General features: G+C 41.7%; 1 protein-coding gene across 1 annotated transcript; it reads left to right on the top strand.

The window, feature by feature from the left end:
- On the top strand, positions 1-26334 carry vps53 (VPS53 subunit of GARP complex). The gene is made up of 22 exons (XM_034605308.1): positions 1-150; positions 719-799; positions 1820-1869; positions 1965-2031; positions 7821-7907; positions 8398-8513; positions 9729-9848; positions 11818-11896; positions 12014-12157; positions 12262-12404; positions 12947-13088; positions 14186-14266; positions 14519-14613; positions 15700-15942; positions 17997-18144; positions 18392-18474; positions 18559-18637; positions 18951-19099; positions 19201-19270; positions 19371-19508; positions 24623-24727; positions 25596-26334. Exons 1-22 carry the CDS (start codon positions 64-66, stop codon positions 25764-25766), a joined length of 2478 nt encoding a protein of 825 aa, XP_034461199.1. The 5' UTR covers positions 1-63; the 3' UTR covers positions 25767-26334.
- The last annotated feature ends 1324 nt before the right edge of the window (positions 26335-27658 follow it).

Genomic DNA, 27658 nt, shown 5'->3' on the forward strand with positions numbered 1-27658 from the left:
CCCAGAATCCTCTGCACCAGGAAGTGTTTCGCCGGAGACGTCTCTTGCAGCTTTGTTTTGACGATGATGGAGGAGGAAGAATTTGAGTTGGCGGAGGATTTGGAGTCGATTCTGCATCTCACCCCGGAGGTGCAGCTCGCCATTGAGCAGGTTGCTGTTTTATTTAGTTCCTGGTGAATGTGTGTTCTTAAACGTCGCTGCTAGTCTTTGTGACACACACACACACACTCACACACACACAGCTGTTAGCAAGCTATCACACCCTGCTGCTGCTGCTGCTGCTGCTGCTGCTGCTCTCTGGATATGACGCTGTTATTACGACCACCAGCTATATAATATATATATATATATAGAGAGAGAGAGAGAAAAAGTTCATATATAGTTCGTTTATAGCTTCATATAAGCTATAAAACCACCAGCTATAAAACACTCAGTTTACCGACATTTTAACACCGTTTAACTCAGAGAAAAGTCTTGTGGTAAGGTTAGCTGTGAATAATGTGAATAATTAAGATATCTGATAACACAACATCTGTAATCTCACTGGTTCACTCATCTAACAGGTTGTCACTAGTGAGTAGCTACAGCTCTATCAATACATCTGAGAATCACCTGCCAGGCTTCACCTCAATGCACACTGAAGTCTTCCTCAGATATACAGTGAGACTGACAGTCATGACTTTCTGACCATAATGTATAATGTCTTTTTGTTTCCAAGGTTTTTCCCAGTCAGGACCCTCTGGACAGAGCAGACTTCAATGCTGTGGAGTACATCAACACACTGTTCCCCACCGAGCAGGTGGTTGTCCACTGTCACACACACACAACTGCAGCTACACACTAACACTGATCATTGTTTCTAACATGAGACTGACAGTTTTTGGTCTTTGTTTAGTTGAGAATAATTTGTGTTTTAGATTAAAATAATGGGTCTTTTGCACAGCAGATGTTCATATCAGTTGATATACATAATTATCATAATAACTGTCGTATTATTTTAATATTTTTTGTATTTATATTATTACAAACACTTGATAGGAAACACAAAAGTTTACAAATCTGATGCTGATCAATTATGTGTTATACGTCCTCACTGTGCTGACACTATGCATAAGTATTATATCCATCTGTGTTGGACTTATGGTATATTGCAACGATTGATATTGTTTTATTGCCCAGCCCTACCAACATGCACAAAACAAGACCCAGAAACTGAAGTAGCTAATTGAAATTCGTTCATCACTAATTAGACTTTTCCACTGTGAAATATCTAAATATCCATATTGTTAAAGGCCCATTAATTCATAAACTGGAACTTTCTCTATACATGGATACAAATTTTATTCATCCATATCTTACTTTATATATCCTATATTTATGAAATATATTGTTGCACTTGATCTTAAAGAAACTATGCACTATGCAGTATCCATAAACAATACATGTATGTGTATCTATACTCCGTCTCCATGAGGGGTCACTGTAATCCTATAGATGTGCTTATGTACTGTGGAAAGCTGGATGTATTTTCACCTACTTGGGTTTTGTTTGTATTCAACAGGTGATGTTACTAAATACAAGTTGTCAATATTATAGACCAGATATAAATATTTTTATGATAGTTTGTACACATGCATGCTAGATGAATGGTACTTCTGTTTAGAGATGGTTTTTGTGTAAGATTCTGGGCCAACAGCACAACCCAAATAGGATGAGGTACTGAAGTGATATAATAAGAGTTATTAGTCATAGAAAACATTACAACATACAGAAATATTTCTTTGTTTTTCTGACTTCTTGTCTTTATATTCTCTCTCAGTCCCTGGCTAACATTGATGATGTGGTTAACAAGATTCGTCTGAAGATTCGGTGAGTGAATGCAAATGATATAATGATACGTGTCATCTTTTTTGATTTATTATTTTCATCTTTTGTTGACTGCCATTTTGCATCACATTTCACAGGCGTCTGGACGACAACATCCGAACGGTGGTGAGAGGACAGACCAACGTTGGCCAGGATGGCAGACAGGTGAGTTGAGCTGAAAGTCGTGAGGAAACATACATCAACTTTCAATTTGTAGCACTGTAATAACACAGCAGGATGCCCATGTAGGGGGAGATAAACAACCACATCTGCATATTTTAAACTCTCACCACTGTGCCTATTCATCACATGTTTTTTAAAATAGTGTCCCCCTAAAGTTAGATGGTGCCATCGGTTGCTCTCAACCCAGACAAACATGTTCCTCCCCCTCTCCTGAGCTTTTCTTTCTCCACATTGCTTCCATGGAAAAGGGCAAGATGACTCAGATCCATTCCCGCTGCTTAAACTGCCTCTCTTTACGGAAAACATGTCTGGGAAATGGATTCCCATATGTAAATACTTAGATTTCTTTTAAACCCAGGCTTTTTGAGTCCTTGCTTTTTCTTGTGGGAGCATGACGGAAAAGAGCAGCCCCTTCTGATTTAATCCAGGTCCTCGCTCTGTCAAGGAGTTGTGGCTTAAGAGGAACGTGACACCTGATGGGCAACCCGCGTATGTCCTGACCAACTGACATGATTAGGTGTGCGTTGTCGTCAGGGTGTCTGGCTCGGTGGCCCTGTCTTTCCCAGTCAGCTACCGTTGCAGTAGCAGAAACGCTCTAAATCCCATCCAGACCAATAACATTATACAGTCACACACAATAATTTCAGTTTATTTTTCCAGCCCCACAGAGCCATTCCAACATTTCCAGAGGGAAAATTTGTTCTGCAGATGGAAAGGCGGAGAGGTGTTCATTTCAAGATGGTGATGGAGGCATAAAGGCAGCAATAGAATAAAAGCAACAGGATCAGCAGTTTAGTCCTTTTCTCCTATTTACTGAACTCATTCACTGAGCTCATTGCACTCCCCAGTTTGAAACCCAAGATGGTCACATTTGTAGTGAAGGATGTAGAGAGCAAAGATAAGAGGAGAGAAAAAACTAGAGGAGGTCAGGGGAATGGTTTTCCTTGTGTTTTTTTCTGTCAAGAGTTGGTCAATTAAATGCTGCAGGTCTGAGAGTGTGGAAATGAGACTGTCCCTGGCAGCTAATAGATCTGGAATTTAGTGTGTCAGTGGCTGTTTTACACTTAACATGTTATTTTTTCTGTCCACATTGTATTGGATTTATTGCACATGAACCTTGCATGTGTCGTAGCAGCTGGCGATGTGATTAAATCTCTGTTGAGGGACAGAACCCACAGCCCCTGTGTTATTTGAAATTTATAAATGAATTGATACAGTGAGGTGACAAATGATGGTATGGTGAATTGGTGCCTTTCTCATAAGACACTTCTATTTGCCAGCTGAGTTTCCTGCCACACACAGCTGCCATTGTACGATGCTCTCTTTTTGCTAAAGTTCCCACAAATGTGTTGCACTTGTCGATTCATTTGTTTATTAGCTGTACTACTCTTCCTTTGAGGAGTTGGGAGGGGTTCAGCCAATCCCAGCTGACTGGGCGACAGGCGGGGTACAACGTGGACAAATCACGAGTCTATCACAGGGTTGACATATAGAAACAAACAACCTTGCTTGCTTTCACACCTACAGGCATTTTAGAGTTGCCAATAAAGCTAACCTGTGGGAGGAAGCCTAACCAGTACAGGAAGGACATGCAAACTCCATAGATAGAGGCCCTGGCGGGTTGGAAACCAGAACAAATGTGCTGTCCCACCAGTTCATCATAAATCTGCTTATTTTTCATCATTATCCTTATATCATTTGAACTCATTGTCTTGTCCTTACCTTTTATATGTTTTAGTTATTATTTTGTTGTATAAGATGAACCCCTGACCAACCAGCCCAACTTCCCTTGGTACTGGTCTTTTTCTCATATGTAGCGTGCAGTAACAAAGTTAGTTGCAACATTTTTGCATAGACAAAGGGCTTGTAAGTCATCAACAAAAGTTGTTGCACCTGTAGGAATTGTTTTCATGAGCTTTCAAGGCTCCATTTACATCTGTTGCTGCAGGAAACTGTTATTAAACCACCTAATTAATCCCTATGGATCTTTTCTTTTAGTGCAATTTAAAGTTAGTTACTGCAATTATTCCTTCAATAAAATCTGGATAAATGTTGTTGTTCCAAAAATCTTTGAACAGGGTTCTTCCTGTTTGCAGAGGTTTGTAACTTGGCATCTTTCTGTGTGTAATCTTTTTGAACATGCGTTCTTTCTGTATGTCTATTGTGCTATCAAGGAAGCTGCATTGAAAGATACAGTTCTGGGTGGCCATCCTATTGAATTGACTTAAATGTAGATGTTTAATGTTGACCCAGAAAAGGCTGTACACAGCTTCTTTTATTTAGTTTAAATCCTTTTAACTGCTCAGAGCTCTGTCTAATACTACTTCACTGTACTATATTACTCTAAACTGCTGCTGTCTTTGTTCTCTCTCTAATTTACAGTTTTGAAGTGTTTTGATTGTCTGTCTTCTTCAGTTGTAAAACTCAGTTTGTTCCTCAACTTCTTTTAGTGAGTGAAACAACAGTAGTTGTTTTTGACAAAATGCAGAAGCGATGGTCATTTAAATCGTTTTCTTAGCTTTTCTCATCTCTGTAAGGTCAAACATTAAAAATTAACATGAAGTGTTGCACCCAGGCAGCGGTCCAACTGTTAAAATGGGGTGGTCGGATGTACCATGTAGTATACCCTCTACTTTAGAAAGTCAAACTGATGTCTGTCTGAGGAATGAGTGCAGTGTGTTTCGCTCCTGTTTAGGTTTTGGAAAGAAGCTCCCCTTTCCTTCTTTCTAACTCTATAATACCACTTAATGTGTGCCACGGAACATGTGCTGCTTATTGCATGTTAGAGATACACTGGTGTGCATATGTGCATGTTCGTGTGGGAGCAGATAACATCTTGGGCACGGAGGCGCCTGCTGGGCAGTGGTCTTTCTCCGCTTTCCTCAAGGCTAAATACAGGAAATGAGCGCTAGGAAGCGAGCCAGATTGACTGAGCCGAGTGTGCATGAGCGACAATTGTAGCCTTGGAGGTTCTGGTCTCTTTTGCGTGCAGTTTGCTCTGGGGAAGCTCTTCAAAGATTTAGTGCCACTCCCTTCCTCCTCACTCTCAGATCAAAGAGTAATCGCATAACCTGCCTCTTTATTTTTCCAATCACCAAACAACCAAAGGGTTTTATGAGGCATGAAAAGAAAGAGTTACATTCAAACTGAAGGCAGCTTGTGATCATCTGAACTGAAGAATAGAAAGACCTCCTCGGTTTTGGCTTTTTCAATGCTACATCCACACGACTATTTTTTCATTTGAAAACGCATCAACTCTGCTACAGATATGCCTGGAATCCACACTACTCCACACTACTTTAGAGCCGCTCACACTGAGAAGTTTGGAAACGTTTCTAGAGTGTCTAGACTCTTTGCGCATTTGAGTCTAGACAGGTAGAAACTGAGATGTTTGGAAACAATGAGATAGATCCTCACAACTGCTCGCTAATTGGTTCTTTTCGGTCCACTTCTATCACATGACCCTCTGCCGGACTAAAGCAACCAGCATTAGTTGTTGACCCTTTTGTCTTTGCTAACATCTGTTGCGCAGTTAAATTCTGCCACGTTAAAACTGTTTACATGCGTTGAAGACAAACTTTTATTTGAGCAATCTGCGACAATCCTGCAACTACCAACCAAATGCTGCCCGTGTACATGTATGCCCAGCGTACGTGAGTGATCATGTGATATTCATTTTCAGGACGGGGATTAAACCTGATAAAGAGCCAAAATGCACCGAGATTGTTTTCGTTTGAAAATGCTGCCAAAGATCAGTCAGGTTTACTCCCTTCAGAGGGTTAAATGGCAGAATGGATTTGTTGTGACCTGGTTATATATGGGGTCGTCTTAACTTTGACCCCAACACACTGTCACCAGATATTATTCTGTGACATGACACAGAAAGGAAAATAAATCCTCTGCTGTCACTGCAGTGTGTGTGTGTGTGTGTGTGTGTGTGTGTGTGTGTGTGTGTGTGTGTGTGTGTGTGTGTGTGTGTGTGTGTGTGTGTGTGTGTGTGTGTGTGTGTGTGTGTGTGTGTGTGTGAGAGAGAGAGATTGTTTGAATGCACGTCCACTGTTTTTTCCTTTGCTCACTCGCTGCTCACTTGTCTCCGAGAGGTGCTTGTAAAAGTAGTAAATTCCTTGCACAGCTGGTGCCGGCTGTTGGCATTCCTCATGTGTGTGTGAGTCTGAAGTTGTGTCTGCAGTGCCGCCACAGCACCGGGCCAAGTGAAGCCAATTACCTTGGCATCAGATGTCGGAGCGAAATCTCTGTTTAGGACCATCAAAGAACAGCTGCCATGTCAGAAGCTGGGGAAATAGAAGAATAGAATCTCTGCCGTCGTACAGTTGTATGTGTCAAATGTTGCCTAACTCGGTTTGGCTTTATAGGCTTTTAAAACTGCTAATGACCTCTTTAGCCTTTTAAAGTGACAGCCTTTATGCAGAGCTTAGCCTTATGGCCTGTATGCCAGTTTAAAACCTATCTATCTATGTCAGGTATCTCGATAGCTTGTCAATTAGTCCAATTTGTCTGTTTGACATTGGTCCCATTCTAGAGCTGGGACTGGACATTAGCAGGATACATTTTCACATGGACCAAAGCCAGTGGTGAGACCAGCTCCCTTGGAAATTTGACCAAGCCTGGCACACCACAACTGACACCCAGATGTTCACTCTGCCCTGATTCTTAGATTATTATAGGCTAAGTGTTGTCAGCAAGTAAATTGACATTGACAGTTTTTTTTTATATATATATACATGGGGTGATGGATTTTAATTAAAATTGTAATAAGTTGGGTATGTTAACTGCTGACGGGGTTTCAAAATTCTCTGCCCAAGAATTTGTGCATAAAAGAAAATCATGCATTTTATAGGTGGATTCATTCACAATTAATACACAGGACACTAGAGTTTGTCAGCTCAGTGTATAGAGGTACAGGGAGACAGTTCACTTGTAAGGGATGGAGATGGAAGATGACTATATTATCTGAAACACACTTCTGTGTTGTGTCTCATGTGGAACTAGAATGGCCCAATAGTCCCATTAAATTCAATTAAGCTGCACCAAGTGCAAACACTCAAGTATATATTGGTCACCCAAACATGCCAGATTCATTTTTTTCATCAAAATCCATTAATTATTTTCGGAGAAATCAACAACAATGTTGACAAATGCCTGAATTCCCGATGTTAAGGAAGTGGAAAAAGATTCTGGATCCACCCCCTGATCCGTGACCACAATGTAATGGGTTCTTTCCTTTCCTTTCCCATATGGCATCCTTCCACTAAGTTTCGTCGTAATCCGTTCAGTAGTTTTTACGTAATCTTGATCACAGACAAACAAACAAACAGATGAGTGTAAACATTATCTCCTTGGTGTTGCTATATGTCAAACAGCAGAAAAGACCTTGTTTATTCACAGCGATATACAGTTGGACTCATCATATCTCCACTGACTAGATGTCCACTCAGTATGTAAACTTCATCATCTCTCTGTTACTATCAAGGTTTTGGCAAAACTGGTTTAGTGTTTTTTTTTTTACTCCTTCACCACTTCCTGTTGCTGTATCTGCTTATATTGTTATTCTGGCATCTAGCATGGATGTGCTAAGCAAGACCACTGATTTGTAGTGTCACACACACACACACACACACACACACACACACACACACACACACCCCACACACCCCACACACCCCACACACACATTCTTAGTGGTTCATACACAGTAGTTAAAATGTGTCCTCTTTGTACTTTTGTTTTATTGCTCTGTTTGTTTTGTGCAGGCTTTGGAGGAGGCCCAGATTGCCATCCAACAATTGTTTGGCAAAATCAAAGACATCAAGGACAAGGCAGAGAAGTCTGAACAAATGGTATGTACCACCCACACACACACACACACACACACACACACACACACACACACACACACACACACACACACACACACACACACACACACACACACACACACACACACCCAGCACATTGGAGATACAACCTGTATCCTCCTGGTGTTACAATAGAGGACAGTGGGGAGAGTTATTTAAAGTCGAGGTAATGCACCTTCCATGTGTCACTGTTAGAAGCAAGACTGTGTGTGTTAGTGAGAGTCAGAGAAAGGCCGGTGGGCTGAGTGATGAGAGGATGAGGTGGGAGATTATTTCTCAAACCAGCAGGTGTGTTGTTCACCTTGCTCTGCTTCTCTTTATCCTTTCGCTCCATCCAGTAAGGAACTTTCCTATATTATTTCCCCTGTTCTGATTGTTTATTTCTTCACCAACTTAGTACTTTATCCCCCCCTCCATGCTTGTTTCTCCTTCTTTGTGTTTCCCTGTCTGACTTGTTCCTCTCCCTGCACAGGTTAAGGAGATTACGAGGGACATAAAGCAGTTGGACCATGCCAAGCGCCACCTGACTACATCCATCACCACCCTCAACCACCTGCACATGTTGGCGGGGGGTGTGGACTCTTTAGAGTGGGTATAATCACATTTCACACCAAAAGACTCCCACAGTTTACCCCTTAAGCTTATATGACTAAAGTAGTAGTTACGAGATGGATCATTTTTTCAGATTAAAGTTTTAGTTGCTGCTAGTACAAGACAGATCTTGTTTTAGTATGTAAAGTGCCTCGAGATAATCTATGTTGTGATTTGGCACTATCCAAATAAAACTGAAATGAATCAAACCTTTACATAACATACAAGTCACCAGCATAATTATGAGGATGAGTTTTATTGTAGTCTTATCGCAGACTGTTCATAAAGATAGACGACATGACGGCTGCCTAACAGTGAAGCCCAAGTGTCTCGATGGCTAGCTGCAGTACAGGTCATAAACCCAGCCTCCTAAATGTTAGCAGATGGGACATGGACCAAACTAAAAAGTAAATATCAAATGAATTTTTCTTTAAAAATGGTCCCTGTCATTTTCGGGAAGATCTGATCACACTGTTGTATGTTCAAGTTCACTTTTCCATTAACTTTGGTTTTGATTAGTTATATGAGGCTATAAAAAACAGCGTGAAAACCAGGATTGACAGCCGGGACCAACTCGCGATTGGTCAAGCGGCTGGACCTCGATGCCGTGGCTACACACAATGATCACTACAGTGCAGAATAGACTATGGCTCCAAATTACGTCATAGATGAAAGATGGCAACATTAGTATCCAGAATATTTTGTTTCATTTCTTGACAGTGGGAGGATTGGGGACAAGTTGTCCATCCTTATACACAGTCTATGTCTGATAATTTTTTCAGTGATGTTGATAGAATCAGTGGCCTGGTGATAAAAGCTGCAGGAGAAAATCTTGTGTAGATGGATTGAAACAAAACCTGTGCAGATCCCACAAGGGCCTTAAGCATCTTAATATCTAAGATTTATATTCTTCTGTTACCTACATTTTTATATGAAGCCAGTTTGAGATTTGAGAAGATACAGTTAGATGGATACTAGACAAATATGGGTGCACATGTTTAGTCAAGTCCAGTCAGATTAATTTATGTAGCACAATAAAAACAACAGGAGTTGAGCCAAAGGAAAGCAACAATAGTATAGATTAAAAAATAATGTAGTATGTTAGAAATATAATGTGTGTGGGGGGGGGGGTAAATGTCCAGAGAATTTGAGTATCAATGCTTTTTCTTTTATAAAATAATGGATATAATTGACATGTGTGTTTTGTCCCAGAGCCATGACCAGAAAGAGGCAGTATGGTGAAGTTGCCAACTTGCTGCAGGGAGTGGTCAATGTGCTGGAACATTTCCACAAGTACATGGGCATTCCCCAGATCAGACAGCTTTCTGAGAGGTAACACACACACACACACACACACACACACACACACACACACACACACACACACACACACACACACACACACACACACAAACACACACACACACACACACACACACACACACACACACACACACACACACACACCAGTGATTGATGTGCTCACACAAGGTTATTTCTTCTAATTTTTTCCTCAACTATATTTCCTTTGCGCATATCAGTTGCATTACAGCTATTCTTGGGTTTAGGGCCTTGCTCAAGCTGACTAAGAGGAGCTCGGTCTCAGTAGCCAGTTCACTTCTGGAACTCTCCATACAGCTGTAATATTCCACAGCTCGCCAGCTGAACTGTTGAAAAGTGATTACAGTATTTTGCTGGAGGTATTTTGCGTATTACATCCTGTTTATGCAGATATTCACACACATGCACGCACAACCCCACACATACAGGAACACAAAGGAAGGAAACACACTGAATAGGGTTGTGTTATGCCAGCATTTCTTCCATAGGCAGAGATTAGAGGCATAGTTTCTGAGGGTGTGTCTGTATCTCCATGTTTGTGCTTCTACTGGTGCATATGGAAGATGCATTTATTACACTATGCACTTGAGATTGCTGTGCATGTTAAATGGTCCATATAAATTAACAGTATATTTAGGAAACACACACCCACAACAAAGTACATCATTATGCAGTTGTTTGTTTTTTATTCTCAAAGACCACCAGAATCGGTTTGGGGGCGTATTGGCCAACTTGCTCTTCAGGATTAAAGTGGTGTTGGTCATCTAAAACAAGAAAGGATTGACCTTCTGTTCTGTTTTGACTGAGGTGTGGCAGACAGAGTTCATACCAAATAACAGCTGCATGGAAGAAGTGACTCTGCTGGAGAAACAGATGATAGGAGAGACACGGGGAAGGGAAAGATATGAAGGCAGGGCAGACAGCTGGACACAAACCGTTAATAGAAAAAACGAACTACTTCTCTGTGAGAGACCTGGACTGACCTGACTCATCAGAGTAAGACACATAGGATCCGATGAGACAAATGCAAAGACGAGCACTAGATCAGACAATAATGGATATGAATGGGTTGGAGTTAGGGACAGTATTAAGATCATATGCAGAGTCTGGGAAATTACAGCAAGAGGCAAAAGTAACTACACACTGTGACTTCTCCTGGTCATTGCTTGATGTGTTTCTCACCAGCATAACTACAATACTCCACTGTTGCACAGAGAGATGCTGTGATTGGCTGTGTATAGCTGTATCATTTACGCTGTATACAGTACATGTACATGAGTGGACAAAGTGCAGCCACTTATTTATTAGAGTTAGATCTGCTGCTGACAGTTTGGTCTCATTCAGATAAAACAGCTGTAGACACTAGATGATTTAATAAGAACAATCTGATCAATTTATCAGAGTGGGATGCAGCTGAAACAGGAGCTGCAGGGCAGGGTGTGTGGGATAAGAGATTCATACCCAGTAGTTCACCGAGAGAAGTGGATGGTTGGGTCTTTAGTCCACATGGGTGTTTGTAATGACTGCTCTAAGTTCAGGTGGTATCCATCAGTGATACTATTCCTCCACCCTCGCCTGTTTATTCTGGACGACTGGAATGACTTTTGGTGTTGTGTGTGTTTAACCCATCCCACACGCCTACGAGTGAACAGACTATCTGAGGACTGGACGGACTCAGACTGTAAACCTCATAATATACATGTTTCTCTTGTTGTGTCTCAAATCAGATACTTCAGTCAATTTTCTTACATGTTGTACACTATGAACACTTTGAGCTCACTGGTGTTGCATGAATTCTTATAGTAGTTCTCCCAAATCAAACACGGCCGTTGCACACTCAACGTCAAAGGTGATCGCAACATGTGACCCCAAAATATCGCCCGACAAAAGTCACAGTGACTAGTTAGCAATAAATAGGAAACAATGTAAAGTTCAGTGTCTTTATTTTTGTCCCATTTAGAGTGAAAGCAGCTCAGAGTGAGTTGGGGACTCAGATCCTGGCAGATTTTGAAGAAGCCTTCCCCTCTCAGGGCTCCAAGGTACATACATGTGTTGAATAAGAATCTAGATTTACTTGTTTATTTGTTTTCTTGACAAATTCCTTCCTTTGTCCTGTTTATCTTTCAACTTTTTATATCCCAATCACATCCATCCAGAGAACAGGTGGTCCCAGTAATGTGCTGAGAGACGCCTGCCTGGTGGCCAACGTGCTGGACCCGCGCATCAAACAAGAGATCATCAAAAAGTTCATCAGGCAGCACCTCTCAGAGTACCTGGTGCTCTTCCAGGAAAACCAAGATGTGAGTTAGAAATTGAATTCCATAAATTAGGAGATCATAATTAGTTGCAGTAAATGTTTAATTGGTCTCTAGATATTTATGATAATAGCTCATTGGTTGCTCAGGTTGCTTGGCTGGACAAGATCGATCGCCGCTATGCCTGGATCAAACGGCAGCTGGTGGACTATGAGGAGAAATACGGACGCATGTTTCCTGAAGAATGGTGCATGACTGAGCGGATTGCTGTGGAGTTCTGCCACATCACCAGGTAAACACATCTGTAACATGTAGGTTTAGGCTATGAATGATATGTTAGATGATTTATCTTTTTTAATGAATATTGTATGGTTATCTCTGTCCAGAAGAAACGGAAAGAAAGTAATAAAGAGAAATTAAATTAAACAGACAGGATGTGAGAAATTGGTCTTTTCTGAATCCTGAAGCGAACCACACTGGTACAATATGGCGTGCATGGCATGACTCAGTGATTTGGTGCCACTTTCTGTGTAATTGACGTAGGTGGCCTACATGAGCAATGACCTAGTGTCCACATTTCTCAATCTTTTTCCCTCAGCTTCACAAGAAAATAAAGTAGGTGGCATTTGCGTAATTCTCCAGGCTGCAACCACCAGGGAAAAACATCCAGTAGATTGTTGTGTCACTTGGAACCAGTCTGACAAGACATGTTTTTGCCAAAAGAAAACTGTACTATCAAGAATTATGTAGAACATTTGGATGTGAAAGGGTAGAAATTGAAATGTGATTACGTCAAACTGTCCATATTTATGTGTGTGTTTGTGTGTTCCTAAGGGTGGAGCTAGCCAAAGTGATGCGAACACGAGCAAAGGAGATTGAGGTGAAACTGCTTCTTTTTGCCATTCAGAGAACCACCAACTTCGAGGGTTTACTGGCCAAACGCTTCACAGGATGCACCTTGACTGACGTACCTGGAGTGAGAAACGCACAGACACACAGACACACAAAACAACAATAGATCTATTTACTCCCCAATTTTATTCAGGGTAACCGGATGTTTCATTTTGGTTGCCTTTTAATCGTGTCACATCGGCTTTGCCCATGGCTTTGTCCATCCCTGCTATAGCTATGGGGATAATAAACGTATGTCAACAGAATAACACACTGGTAGCCAGTCGGCTGTTTTTTCCTTCTACTGTTTGTATCAAACACTCGTTATGGATCGTGATTATTCAATGCCGTTTGCTGTGTAACATGATTCATGTTACCTCATCCGTGAACATGATTTGCTCCAGGTAGATTTTCATCGGCAAAGATGGTGAAGACTGCAACTCAACTCCCCCGCACTGCTTCACAAAGTCGTCAAACTAGGTCTGAAGTAATCGTTTTGATTGAGAGATCTGTAGCGTAACTCACATATTGTAACTTCCCTGCAATATGAAATCACAGCGTCTTACCCCCCCAAAAATCTTGTCATATCGTTAAAGTAGGTTTTCGTGAGTGTATACACTACATCTTCCTTTGAGACCTCATCAATTTACATTCAGTTTTGCTTTGTGCTTTTCATTGTATTACAATGAAACTTACACAAAACTTGCTGATTTGTAGCAAGTTTCATGTAAGTGACGCTCACACAGGCTACTCTGGTGTCATAGCCTGAAGAAACCTTTCCATCCCACTCATGTTGGCATGTGTAGGTGGAAGCGATTCCCACAGGATGGACAGATGATTAGTTGAGGCACATTCTAGGCCAATCATGTTTGGAAATGATAATATTTTGGCCAGACAGAGGCTCTTTTGTGTTGAGTTCGGTTTACACCCATGCCTGCTGGCCTCTGTAATTCAATCAGGGATTTGGTTGAGTGGAATTTTATAACTGGAGGTGCAGGTTCATCCAAGGTGGCCATGAAATGGTCTACAAAAACATGGAAAGATGGAGATGAATCGATGAAGAGCATTGTTGATAATCTTATAACAATTCTTAGCCACACTCGGGAGTATTGTTACCATGGGATTTCTAAATGGCAGTTTGGCTCATTGCAATTCAGCATTTCTGTGTTTTTTTTTATACAGAAAAAGAGATCAGAAAGCCCTCTCGAACCTACTAACCCCTTCCTGGAGGACGAGCCAGGTGAGGATGTGGATCTAGCCAAGGTAAGATGATCTGGACTGACCCAACCTGACCTTTTTGCAGCATAGAGACAATCAGTTGTCCTTAGATGTGGCACTTTGTTGCAGTTTAACTATAAGGCAACATGTCTCCCACACTGCTTTGTCTTGACGTTGACCTTTATCTCACAGAATAGAAAGCAAAACATTAACCCACTGTTAATGTTAATGATTTAAACTCAGCTACAACCAGACCCTGTTGTTTCACCAACGGCCCATTTTTCTCTGCTCTCTCAGCCCAGGAAGCCCAAAGCTCCTGACAACCCTTTCCACGGCATTGTCTCCAAGTGTTTCGAACCTCATCTATATGTCTACATAGAGTCCCAGGACAAGTGAGCAACACACTCATACAACCAGACAAGACCCGAGTAGTGTTGTCGCACACAGACACAGAATCAAGAGCAGGTTGTGCATTAACCTGGCACATACATTCCTTTTCCATTTCCTGCTCATCAATCAGATCCTCCTCCTCCGATTCTACTTCACTGCCTCCGCTGTCTTTCCATCTCTTGTTCCTGCACATGCCTCTGTCTCCACTGTGGCAGAAATGTTTCCCATTAGCTGTACGACCACAGACACTGAGAGAAAGAGAGAGAGGAAGGTTAAAGATTAAGTTCTGCCTTTGCAGATCTGCCTACTTTCATTCTCATCTCCTGAATTTTTTTTATTTTTTGAATCCCTTCTTTGGTCTCTTTCTTACAGTAAAACCTTTGTTTCGTTCCTCCTCTCCATCTCCAATCTTTATCTTTTCCTCTCTTTTTCCATTTTCCTCCTGCCTAATCTTTCACTTTTTCCTCCTCTCGTCTTCTACCACCTTCCTTCGCCTCCCCTCCATCAGTCCCTCCCCTCCCACAGTCATGGTGATCACTCCTGAAACTGAACACAGTCCTGGTTCTGCTGTGCTTGCATGCACCCCCCCACCCAGCTCTTGGCTCGCTGGTGCGTAGAACACTGTTTGTTCGTCCAAGTGAACAGGATTGACCTATTCTGCAGCTACAACCTCATTTTACTTCTGTCCAGAGGCCTGAAACAGGCAATGGCCAGATCAGCTCGTCCCTAGTGGGGCATAGCAGGACAGAACAGTGGCCTGCTTGTTTTGTGTTTGGCCTAAGTTCCTATATTGAGTTGGATCGGGCCACACCAACTAACCGTGGACCTGTTGAATGTAGTACTGAGGATTTTGATATGCTTGAAATATTTCCTCCTGTTTATCCATCTGGTTCAGTGTCTGTCTGTGTGTTATTTTATCCTTTCATGTATTTATTGGGATTACACAGCAATCATGTGTTTTTAATGTTGAAATGTTTTGATTTCATTCATTTAATTCCTTTCATGTGCCCCTGATCCAACCACCCGTGTGTGTGCATGTGCGTGTGAACCTGTGTGGGTTTGGCTGTACATTTTACGGGCATCTGCAGGAACCTAGGCGAGCTGATCGACCGGTTTGTGGCCGACTTCCGAGCACAAGGCCCACCCAAGGTGGGCACGGAGGAAGGCGGAGCGGTCCTGCCCAGCTGTGCTGACCTCTTTGTCTATTACAAGAAGTGCATGGTGCAGTGCTCACAGCTGAGCACCGGAGAACCAATGATCGCCCTCACAACTATCTTCCAGAAATTCCTGAGGGAGTACGCCTGGAAGATCCTCTCTGGAAACCTTCCTAAGTAAGATCAGTTCGGGTTTGGTTATTTGAACAAAAAGTCTTGTATTAGAATTCTCATGTAGGGGAAGTTGTACTCTTAATGTTGGGGAACTAAGGGAAAACAATGGTTTTCACTTAGTTTTAGTTCTACAATCAGAAAAGGTTTTCTAAGAGACGATCAATGCAGAAACTAGACTGGTTCTTAGTAGCACGCATACCCAGGTCCAGCAGCCCCCTTCAACTCAGTCAAGCTAATCCAAATTGCACACACTCACAGTTCCCTCCCCGGGGAGAATGATGAAAATGTCAAAAAACGCTTCTTGCAGTGTTAGAGAAAGTGATTAACATTTCCTGGATCCGCCCCTTTGTCCATGTCTGTGCCAAACTAAAATGGGCTCTTTCTTGGCCCATTTCCCATCCATCCACCAAGTTTCGTACAAATCTGTCTTGTAGTTTTTGCATCATCCTGCTAACTCACAAAAAAAAAAAAAAAATGGACAGGGGCGAGAACATAACTTCCTTGGCAGAGGTAATATAAGGTTAGCATTAGCATGACATTGCTACAAGGTGCTGCATCAGTATTTACCCACTCCCATATTTGCTTCTAATGCTGCTATGTTAGCTATGTTAAACCAGTGTGGAGTCAAAGTTCAAATTTTCAACAGATACTGTGATAAAGCAAAAATGTATAATAAATTGATTCTTCTAACACTAGTATTTCATGTTGCCATAGACCTCCATTTCTTTCTGAAAAGTATTGAATCAGTCCAACAAAGACTGTGCAGCTGATACAAATTCTCACTAGCATTCACATGCTTGTATTTCTAGTGTTTTGATATTTTCCATCAGAGTGAATCATTCGATTTTCTGGGCAGTAACACAAACACAGATTTATTTAAGACCAACTTTTCACAAACAAGCATGTCGCACCCTTATTTGTTCATTCCTCTGCTCTGGTAATGGGGCTTTCGTTTGAGACAGAATGTCTTTAGTGCTGCTGGGTTTGATGGATTGGGATGGCACGATACGAGGGATCTGGAGCTGGTTATGTTGTGGCGAAGCCTAATAGGCTACCAGCAAAAACATCTCTGGCTCATTGGCCACATTAGAACTCATCACTGCCTGTGGTGTATTCACACACACACACAGAGGCGTGCTCTGTTTCTGTGTCAGATATGCATGCATGCTAATGACCAACTTGCGTTCACTGACTAACGTGTACCACATTCTGAGCTGTAAACAGACACTCAGTCGAAGATGCACTTCAATACTTTGCAAGTACTTACACTTACAAACGCATGCGAACATGCTTGTTCAATATGGAGCGCTTGTGAACTGGGTGTGTGAGGTTTTGAAAGAGGCCCCTGAAAGGAGCTTTTGGTTTAACCACGTCTCTGTTATGCAGTTTTATTAATGACTGGATCGTCAATTAAACCTAATTGGTTCAGCACCCTGATACTCGCATTCGCTTGTGTATCGCTTTCTAAAATGTTTTTCCTCATCTGTGATTTAATGAATTTTGTTAATGCTTACAACAAAGGGGGTCCACATCAGCCAGTCTTGGGAATAACAATACACAACATCGTGGAATTGATCTCAGCTAAGGGTGGGGATTGCAGGGTGATGATACCGTACTATTTGTGATGCACTGCCCACAATAACAATAATATCTCAATACAGCAATTCTCTGATAATCGATATATTGCAGTTATATGACAATACATCAGGACATCTGTCTAACTGAAGAAGAATACAAAATGCCCCCTTAAGATAGCAGACTCGGATTATTTCAGATAATTTTTCAGATACAGTTTTGATCAGGTCAGATACATATAGAGACACATTTATGTATATAAGATACATACATTTGTTTGTGTTAATATACATGTAAAATATTTCGGCATAATTTACAGATCTGTTCTTATAATTTATTTCCTACGCAGCAAAGGACTGGGTGGGAACTGAACTGGAGCCCTTCTCCAGCAGCTGCAGGATCTGACCTTTTTTTCCTTCTGTATATGGAACATGTGTTTTTCACTCATCCACTGCTCATGTTCCATTCTCTTGTTGTACCAGGTCCAGCAGTAGCAGTGGGGGTCTCACTATCAGCAGTCTGCTGAAGGAGAAAGAATTCTCAGATGCTTCAAAGTTCACCGTAGATGAGCTCTGTCTGATCTGTAGCATCCTCAGCACTGCGGAGTACTGTTTGGCTACCACACAACAGGCATGTGCACACACGTATCGTAAATTTTTGTCTATAATTTATTCGAATGGCAGTGACAGTATACGTTTGGGAACCTAAGAGGTAATATCATGATAGTAGTATTAGACGTCTGACTTATGTTTCAGTGTTTTAAGGAATTAACTGTGACAGTTACAATTACAATTTTAAGTCAGTGTTTTGAAAATAGATCAACACATGTACAAACAAATTTTTTTTAAATATTCATTTATGTTTGTTTGTTTTCCAGTTGGAAGAGAAGCTAAAGGAAAAGGTAGATAAAGTCCTGGTGGAGAGAATTAATTTGACTGGAGAGATGGATACATTCAGCACGTAAGTGACACTTACAGACAGCTACCTTTTTCTCCCTCTTCTATGTGAAGAGTATGTGGTAATTGTGTCAGTTATGTTTTTCAGTGTGATCTCAAACAGTATTCAGCTAATAGTTCAAGATCTGGACGCTGCCTGTGACCCTGCTCTCACTGCTATGAGCAAGGTGAGACACAGTCACACACTCACACATTCTGCTCAGATAGTTCTTAAGATGTTGGAAACTAAGGCCAGATTTTGGTCCATTGGTCTGAGGCCCCTTGTTTTTGGTTCAAACTATACTGAAAAGTCAGAAGGGCCGGAAACCGCCCAAGAAGATGTCATAACACTGCTTTTGTGTCAGTCATCATTAAGAAACCTGAGAATTTCCACATCAAAAATGTCTTTGTTTTTAATGGATTGACACATGAGCCTGACGATAAAGAATAGCGCGTTATCTCTGATGCTAAAGCTTTTCTGTCCTTCATCTCTCCGCTCAGATGCCGTGGCAGAGTGTGGAGCACGTGGGTGACCAGAGTCCTTATGTGACGTCAATCATCATGCACATTAAACAAAATGTGCCAATCATCAGAGACAATCTGGCCTCCACTCGCAAATACTTCACACAGTTCTGCATCAAGTTCACAAAGTACTGCACATCTATACACACTTTTTATACTGGCATACTCTTAAAAACTATAATTAAAGGTTCCTGAATTTGATATACGTGTCACTTATTCCTCTCTTTAGTTCTTTCATTCCCAAATTCATCAACCACCTGTTTAGATGTAAGCCTATCAGCATGGTGGGAGCTGAGCAAGTAAGTTTAATTTATGTTAAGCAGAAAATCCATGCATTCCATTTGATATGTGCAGTGCTATGCATTTTAAAATCTTGAATTTTGTTCCCTGCACCACCAGCTCCTCCTCGACACCCACTCCCTGAAGACCGTTTTGTTGGATCTTCCCTCCATAGGCTCCCAGGTGCTCCGCAAGGCACCCGCCAGCTACACCAAGATAGTGGTGAAAGGAATGACCAGAGCAGAGATGATACTAAAGGTGAGAGGAGGACAGCAGAGATGATTTCAAACCGTTTACCTTTTACAGTATAAACACTGAAGGAACTTGCATCTTAAACTGATGGATTTTAAAGTGAAAGTTAGTTCAAGTGTAAATACAAAATAGTTCAACTTAAACACATTATCAGAACCACTCCATCTTTACGGGGCACTTCAGATTTTATGACACTTAACTTGGGTGGCTAAAATTCACTTTGGCCACTTTTACAACCAGAGTTTCATTCTCTGACCTTTAAAGGATTGGAATTTTAAATAAACCCTTTTGTGTGAGTGAGTTTTCTTTATCTCTTGTTTGCCATTTAACAGATTTGATGTCAAAACTCTGACATATGCAGTAAAACATGAACTCTGGTGTTGATGCTAACGCTTCACAAAGAATAATGTGGTGCAATCTGCGGCTAACTGCTTTTTCCACAGTAAGACGCAGCAACAAACCTTTCTCCTCCAGTGTTTGTGGTTGGTAGTAAATTCTTTGCCTTGACTCATTCAAGCAGATTATCTACCTCGCTTTTATTTGTAGGCAGAATAACCCTTTAATTGCATCTTCAGCCCCCTCTCGTAATAGCACTTTATGAGCTTGTTTCCACAAAATAACCCACCTCACATGAGGTCGGAATGGGAATGGAGCTCACAAACCACAACTGGTTTAATGAGTGAGAGACGAGTAAACACAACGTACACAATCGTCTTCTTTAACACAGTATGTGGGAGTGGGTAAATAAATATGCAACCACATACGCCGGATAGCATGTTGTATTTTGGATGTTGTGTTCGGTGCAGAGGGAAAACACCGGATTCAGCCAGTAACCTCAGAATTATCTCAGAAGACACTGGAGGACACTGGTATGTGGATGCCATGTATTAACCCCACGCTAATTAACTGTCCCAGGAGTGAAGAGAAATGCACACATGCCTGCCTGTCCCTTGATTTCCCGTAGGATCCTGGGAGGACTTGTTTCCTTCCTGAAGGTTATACCGGTTTGGATTGTCCTGATGTTTACAACAGTCAGTTTGACCTTTATTCTTGGAGTCTTTCCTGCCTTTACTTTGAAAAACAGTGCATCAGTGGCAGACAGTAAAATACTTTGGATGAATGTCATTTAATACGTTACCACACTACATCCATACTAAAGAAACACTGTTTTCAAACCAAAAGGATCTCTGTCCACACAAGTGTTTTGGCTCCGTATCAGTTTTAATCCATGTCCATACCCACACACCTGAAAATGTATATCTCGTGGCCACTGACGTTCACTGGGCGTGTGCTGCTGGTGTAAACAGGAAGGCATGCTAGATTGCAAACGAGAAACAGCAATGGCAAAAAGATAAGTGTTGAATTTAGCTGCACAACAGCTGTTGGCAAAGACAACAGGGTCAGTAACGCTTGTAATTGATTGTTCATGTTGCTTTCTGCACTGGTAGTCGAGGCTAATGTCGATTTGTTTTCTTCCGTAATGGGGCCCTGTGATAGTAGCCTGATGAATCAGCGAAGGCTACGTTGCGACCGTAAAGAACCAATCAGCACATAGTTGTGAGTGTCTCCGTCATTGTTTCCAAACATCTAATTTTGTGCCTGTTCCAGTCTAAAACGCAGCTCGGAGTTTTCAAACTAAACAGGGCCAACAGCGTTTTCAATCTTCTCTGTTTTAGCAGCTCTAAAACTCTGGAGTAGTGTGTACGCCTGGCGTGACCATAGCAGTTTTGATACGTGTTCAAATGAAAACATAGTAGTGTGGATGTAGCCTCAGATTCGGATCTGCAGACTTTGTCTTAGAAGCTGTGTAAAACATTGTCCGTCAGACAAAACCTTTTCACCTTTTCTTATTTCTTTCTGCTGGGATGCACACTCTCACACACACAGCCTGTATAAGGCGTGTCTTTGTTCCCATGGAAAAATGCCCTGAATGTATATACATACATTTCCACTCATCTGCCAAACATTAAAGAGGGTTTCACATTATAGAATTATAGAATGCGTTCACATCAGCCCTCTACTGTCTGCTTTTTTCTGAATCTGACTGCCAGCGGGCCCCTTCAGCCGGAATGTGATCTATAAGGCTTCTGAGAAGTCTCACAGACGCATGCAAGGCCTTTGAGTGATTCACGTGCATTACTGTGACAATGGAGGACAAAAGCATCATTGTAAAGACTGGTAATCTGATACTAGAGGAAATATCAAAATAAAAGGCCTGATAATCAACAGAAGGAAATTGCAAGTGACGTTTAAAAAGATAGACAGATGTTACGGTTCAAGCTAAATTTAACGGGAGCAAAAGTGCAGCACACGACAATATAAATATTACATTTTTCTTGTGGTAGCAGAAAAGACAACTTTTTATCCCTCTTTTAGAGAAACTATTTCGAATGAGCCATATATATCTGTGAATGTCATTGGCCATTGTTAATGAAAAGCCCACACGAGTGGAGAGAAGCTTTTATACTGCAGCCAGCGATTTAGCCTTCGACTTTGTGGAACATGGAGGTTACTTACAGGTAATTGCTTCCACCTTGGGCTGAGACTGAAGCATCTGAAAGACAAACCCAGCGAATGAAGGTCAATACAGGAATTCCTCTGCCAAGCCTCAACAATAGTCTTAAATTACACTCAGTGATGCTGCGACTTCAGATTAGATCTAGCTCCGCCGCTTCAAGAAGCTGCTGCAGTTCTTTAGGACAAATGAAGGAGCACTTTAAACCTTCATAGCTCACTTTGAGATTTAAACACACATGCCACTGTGGGATTCCTTAACATTTCAAAGTATGGACTCTAATTGTTTTGGATTTAAGTTTGGATTTGTACTCTTGAGAACTTAAAAATAGTCCAGACAGACGGACTGAGACAGACAGACAGATTGTTAACCATATAAAAAGCTGCATGATTTATTTATTGTGTTACCAATCTCACACAAATGGAAACTGACCTGTTAATGTTTCAAACAGATATGATGTAACTCAGACTTAAAGCAGCATTAATAATCGTATTAATTTATTTAAATTTTTTTGTGTGCTACTCATGAGCCAAACAAATATGTTAACACAATATTCATATATCAACTTATGAGCGATCATTTGCCTAGATTCAGGATTCAGGATGTTTATTGTAACATTGTTTAAAAAATACAAACAAGTGACATTTTTACAGGGAACGTCCATTAGTAAACAAGTGTGTAGGTAAATAAGTAAGTAATAAATAAAGAAGAAACAATAAAGATAGACCATAGTATTAATAAACAAATAAAAGTCAAACATACCAGATTTTCAGCCCCCCCCCCCCCCCCCGATCCAGAGCTGCACCAGAATTGAATTGGTTCTCCTCTAAGTCTTGCGACACCCCTTCACAAAATTTCATGGGAATGGATTGAGTAGTTTTTGCGGAATCTTGCTAACTAACAAACCCCTGCCCAAGATAGTAATAGAATAAGAATACTGTATGGACAGAATGGAGCAGATACATTATATATGTAATAATATATAACTTTTTAATATTACACAGATTCATGGTTGATATACATGCATCTAGTGCACTTGTGCTAATATCAGCTTTAATTTAGAGTTTTCCATGTTTGAATCCTGAAGGAAACGTCTGCACCTCCGCTGCTAAATGCTCCACAATGTTTAACAACTTGGTGCTTGTTGTCTCTCTGCTGTTTAGTGCTGGACAGGAAGTGAACACTGGGTTTATTATTAGAAAAAAGCTGTAACATTAACCTAATATTCTAACGTAAAACAAAACAAGGAGCTAAAAGAGGCTAGAATGGTCTGTAAAGTTTGGGGAAACTGCGTCATTGGGTGCGTTTGTCACTTTGTGAGTAATTTTAATTTACACATAGTCTCTTGGTCTGTCGTTTTGAATAGTTAGTTTATTTTTCAGGTTCCACGTTTTAAGATCTTGTCAAATTATCTTCAGTATAGAGATGAATGCGCTTGAGTCGCCCGTTTTGTTCGACAGTGCTGAGTTGTGTTCAAAGCACGTAGGATTCTTTATGTCCGTCTGTCTCGGCGTCTCCTGGCTGCTGCGATGCCTGTGAGACGTGGCTGTTTTCCACGCTCTTCCATCCCAGCCCACCACCACAGCTCCAGCTCTCTCTTCCCCACCTCTGAAGTTCTCTTCTGGGGAGTGTTTAAAAAGGCAACCCCCCCCAATCCCCTCCCTTGTTCAGCCTGAATGCCCCCTCCTCCCCTTCCTCACTTTCTCTCTCTCTCTTTTAATGCCAGTTTTCATTCTAACCCCCCCCCCCCCCACCCCCCCCCTTTTTTTTTATAAGGTCGCTGCAGGCCTTGGCCCGGCTCCAAGACAGTTGCTAAGTAAATCACTCAGTCAGCAGGGCGAGTAAGGAAAGCAAAGAATTCCACACAATCTCCCGTCTTTCATGCCTGCACTTCCCCTCTCTTTCTCCCCTGCTTCTCATCTCTCCTCTCTCCCCTTATCTGTGCAGCTCACCTTCTCGTCTATTTTACCTTGGGTTGAAAAAAAAAAGAGAGCGGTAAAGCTTGAAAGCACAGATTGGCTCTTTTTGAAGTGAAGGAGAGGATAAACGTTTAGGTCCCTGTGCGCACGCATATGCTTGAGATAGGAGACGGGGGTCTGTCCGCCATGTGTTGGTCCGCCTGCTTTGCCGCGGCTTTAAGAAACGCTATCTGATCCTCGTTTTTCCACACATTCTCGTTTGTTGGGAGGGGGGAACAACAGAGAGAATCCGATCCAGAGAGACTTTAGCTCCATTAAACTTTTTTCTCTGTCTGCCTTTGACTAATGCAGATTTTTGCCCAGACTCATTATAACCCCCCCCCCCCCCCAAAATAATTACTGCTGGAGCTAATTCTTGCCCACTCATGCGTGGAGTAATTGGTGTGTAAAAGAGTGGGCTTCTAAATATAGAACCATAGTCTCAACTTTGTTTGCAGCCAGAACAACTTGGTTCTGTCAGTTGTAGCCCCCCCCCACCACCACCACCACAACCCCCCTTCCCCTCACTCTGGGCCACAGCCGCCCCATGTGGGATCATTTACAGATCTCCCGGGTCATCCCGTGATGGTGCACAGGAAAAGAGGGGAGGGGGTGAAAGCAACACTAAACTCCACTGTTTCCTGCAGGTGGTGATGGCCCCACATGAACCACCAGTGGTGTTTGTTGACAACTACATCAAGCTCCTGGCTGATGGCAACCCAGAGACCTTCCAGAAGATTCTGGACATGAAGGTGAGTGGGTTGGACCAGTAGTTTAAAGGAATAGTTCAGAATTTAAAGAGATGTGCTCATTTGCTGTCCTGCTGAGGGTTGCATGAGAAGATACCTCTTATATCTACATCTTCTACATAAACACTTATTTCTGTATGGTTTAGTGACTTTATAGGTTCTGCTTCGTAGATTTTGTTACCTTTGGACAGAGGGTGTCTGTTCCCCTCAGATTCCAGTCTTTAAGTCAAGCAAAGATAACATGCAGCTGGCTCCAGCTTCATACTGAACATAGAGAAGCAAGGGTGGTATGGATCTTCTCATGCAAGAAAACAAATGTGTACTTCCCAACATCTCCAACTATCGTTTGAATATCGTAGCATTGCATCTCTCCTCAATGTTTTCCCATAATTTCCAATGTGTTATTTAACCTGTTACTGTGAAGCAGAACAAGAGACACGTTTACATGGACCTCCATGTTATTCTGAGATTAAACTGAGTAAACCGATAGTCTGAGTGAGACACTGTCATGTAAACAGCATTTTCTGATGACCTTAACATGAATAAGGTCAAACTCGGAATGAGCATTTGAGTGTTTTCTTTCTAATTTGGCATCCATTCTTCATCAAGCAGTTGGTAACCGTATGTTGATGTTTCAAAATGCTGTGAAAACTACAACAGGACGTTATATTGCAATCAAGAAGTATACCTGTCTGCATAATGAGAATCCACATGTCTTAATCCGATTAGGATTGACGTAATCTGAAAATGTTGTTAACATGGCAGTTTTTTTATTTACACTGTTGACTTGATCAGGTTAATATCAGAATATTTTGCACACTGAGAGCGATTTTTAAAGCTTATGATATTTCCCCTGTGTTTGTGTGTGTAGGGTCTGAAGCGCAGTGAGCAGAGCAGCATGCTGGAGCTGTTCAGGCAGAGGTTACCCACTCCGCCCTCCGGGGCTGACGGAGGCCCCACTCTGTCCTTCAGTGCCCCCACCCCTGAGCAGGAGTCGTCCCGCATCCGTAAACTGGAGAAACTCATCAAGAAGAGACTGTGATCAGACACATTGATAATAAAAGAGGCTGCAGGATGAGACCTCCTGCACTCACTCTTCTCAAAAACTTCAATCATCAAGGAGAATCAAAGAAAGAGCAAAGATCGGACTGAATTTTCTGACTGACAGTGATGTGAAACTGAGCTGATGCTGGATTATGAAGAAACTGCTACTTGTTGATGCTACATCTGTCATTTTGCTTCTGTAACTTCCTCTTTCTTCTCATGACACTAATGCCTGAGCTTTGTAACATTCGTACATTGTCGCACAGACCGAATGTGGTGCTGTTAACTGGATTCAGCTCAGAGAGCTGCTGGCTGCCTCTCTGGTACACGTCTAATCCCCGATGATCACCAGCAGGCTGATCATAATTAAAGTTGATGTTTTCTGAATATAATGTTCTTCAAGGATAACTATGGCTTTCCTCAATCATTTTTAATTTAAAGTGTGTGTGTGTGTGTGTGTGTGTGTGCGCGCATCGCTGCCACCCATTAATGTGGACATGCGTCATAGGTGTCGGGATTGTTTGTGTGAGCGGCGACCTAAAACAAATCACTGAGTGTGGAACAAAGAGGATCTTTGGATTTCCTGCGTCTTCGCTGAGCCATCTTTGTCTTGGCATTTAAAATTGCTCGTGGTTGATTTGGAAACCAGCTAACTGAGGACTGTTGGCTTGGGCCTTTGCCTGGAACGGGGGGCAATTAATGGGGTATATACTGTCTATGTAAACATTAAGTACACGTGTGCGGTCGGTGCTGTGCTTTTACAGTCCAAACATCTTCAATAATTTAATCCTCTGTCTCTTTTTGCATTGACATAAAAGCTCATGTTTGTTTAAGCAGGAGTCTATTTATTCTTCCATTCGGCTGCACTGTACTTTCAGGCCAAATTACTTAAGGTTTGGAAAATATTATTTTTTGTCATAAAAGAGACAAAACAAGCTGGGTTTGTCTCTGCACTTTGCCATGTACAGTACTCTGGGTCTCTGAAGCCTCGTGTGATGTCACAGCCTGTGGAGGAAAATCCAAACTCCCCTGCAGTCTGGTTTCCATGGTCGCTGATTTTGATGCCAGGGCCTCTCAGTGTCTCAAGGCTTTATATGCATATACATATATGTCATGTAAATGGATTAGTGTAAACATTCCTGCCTTCAGATACTAAATGTCAGAAATCTGAAAACTCTGAAACGATTAAAGGCTGTATAACTACAACTAAGATACGATCACATCCCACTTGTTTTATTCTATTTTAAATTGGCTCCCAATTAGGATATATTTCAAGATTGATAACTTTCCAGTAGGCTCATGATGACCCGGCCTCAGCCTAAATCCCGGATCTTTTAATTCCCTATTACCTCTGTGCAGCTTGTGATCTTCTGGTGTAACTTCCTGAATCTAGGCTGAAAACAGAGGTGGTGGGGGGGGGGGCAGAGTGTTTGCCATCAGGGCTGTGAAGTGATTCACCTGAGGAAATAGGCCTGTCTGAGATGGTGTCGGCTACAAATGCACTTTCTCCATAAGGCATATTCCCTGAATTTCCATAAGGTGCCTGACTAATAATCTCTATCATTAAATCTATTTATGTGCTCCCTTCTGTGTTTGAACCATTTGTTCTCTTGTTGTGTAGCACTGTGTGTGGAAAAGTGCTCTATCAATAAAGTTATCATAAATGTAATGTACCGACCTGTGTGCTACACGGGCTACACTAACGCATGCACGCTGCTTTAATTTGCATGGTTTTGCACAATTGCAGGAAAACACATCAACCTGCTTCTTTTTTTTTTTTTTTTTAAACCAGCGTTTAATCTCTGAAGTGTTCCCATGGCTGGCCTCGTCTCTGGTTGCCACTTAGTCTTGCATCCAATCAGGATCCAGAGAAAGTTTGGGAAGGCGTTT

The sequence above is a fragment of the Hippoglossus hippoglossus genome, chromosome 13, assembly GCF_009819705.1.
Source record: "Hippoglossus hippoglossus isolate fHipHip1 chromosome 13, fHipHip1.pri, whole genome shotgun sequence".
Taxonomy (NCBI): domain Eukaryota; kingdom Metazoa; phylum Chordata; class Actinopteri; order Pleuronectiformes; family Pleuronectidae; genus Hippoglossus; species Hippoglossus hippoglossus.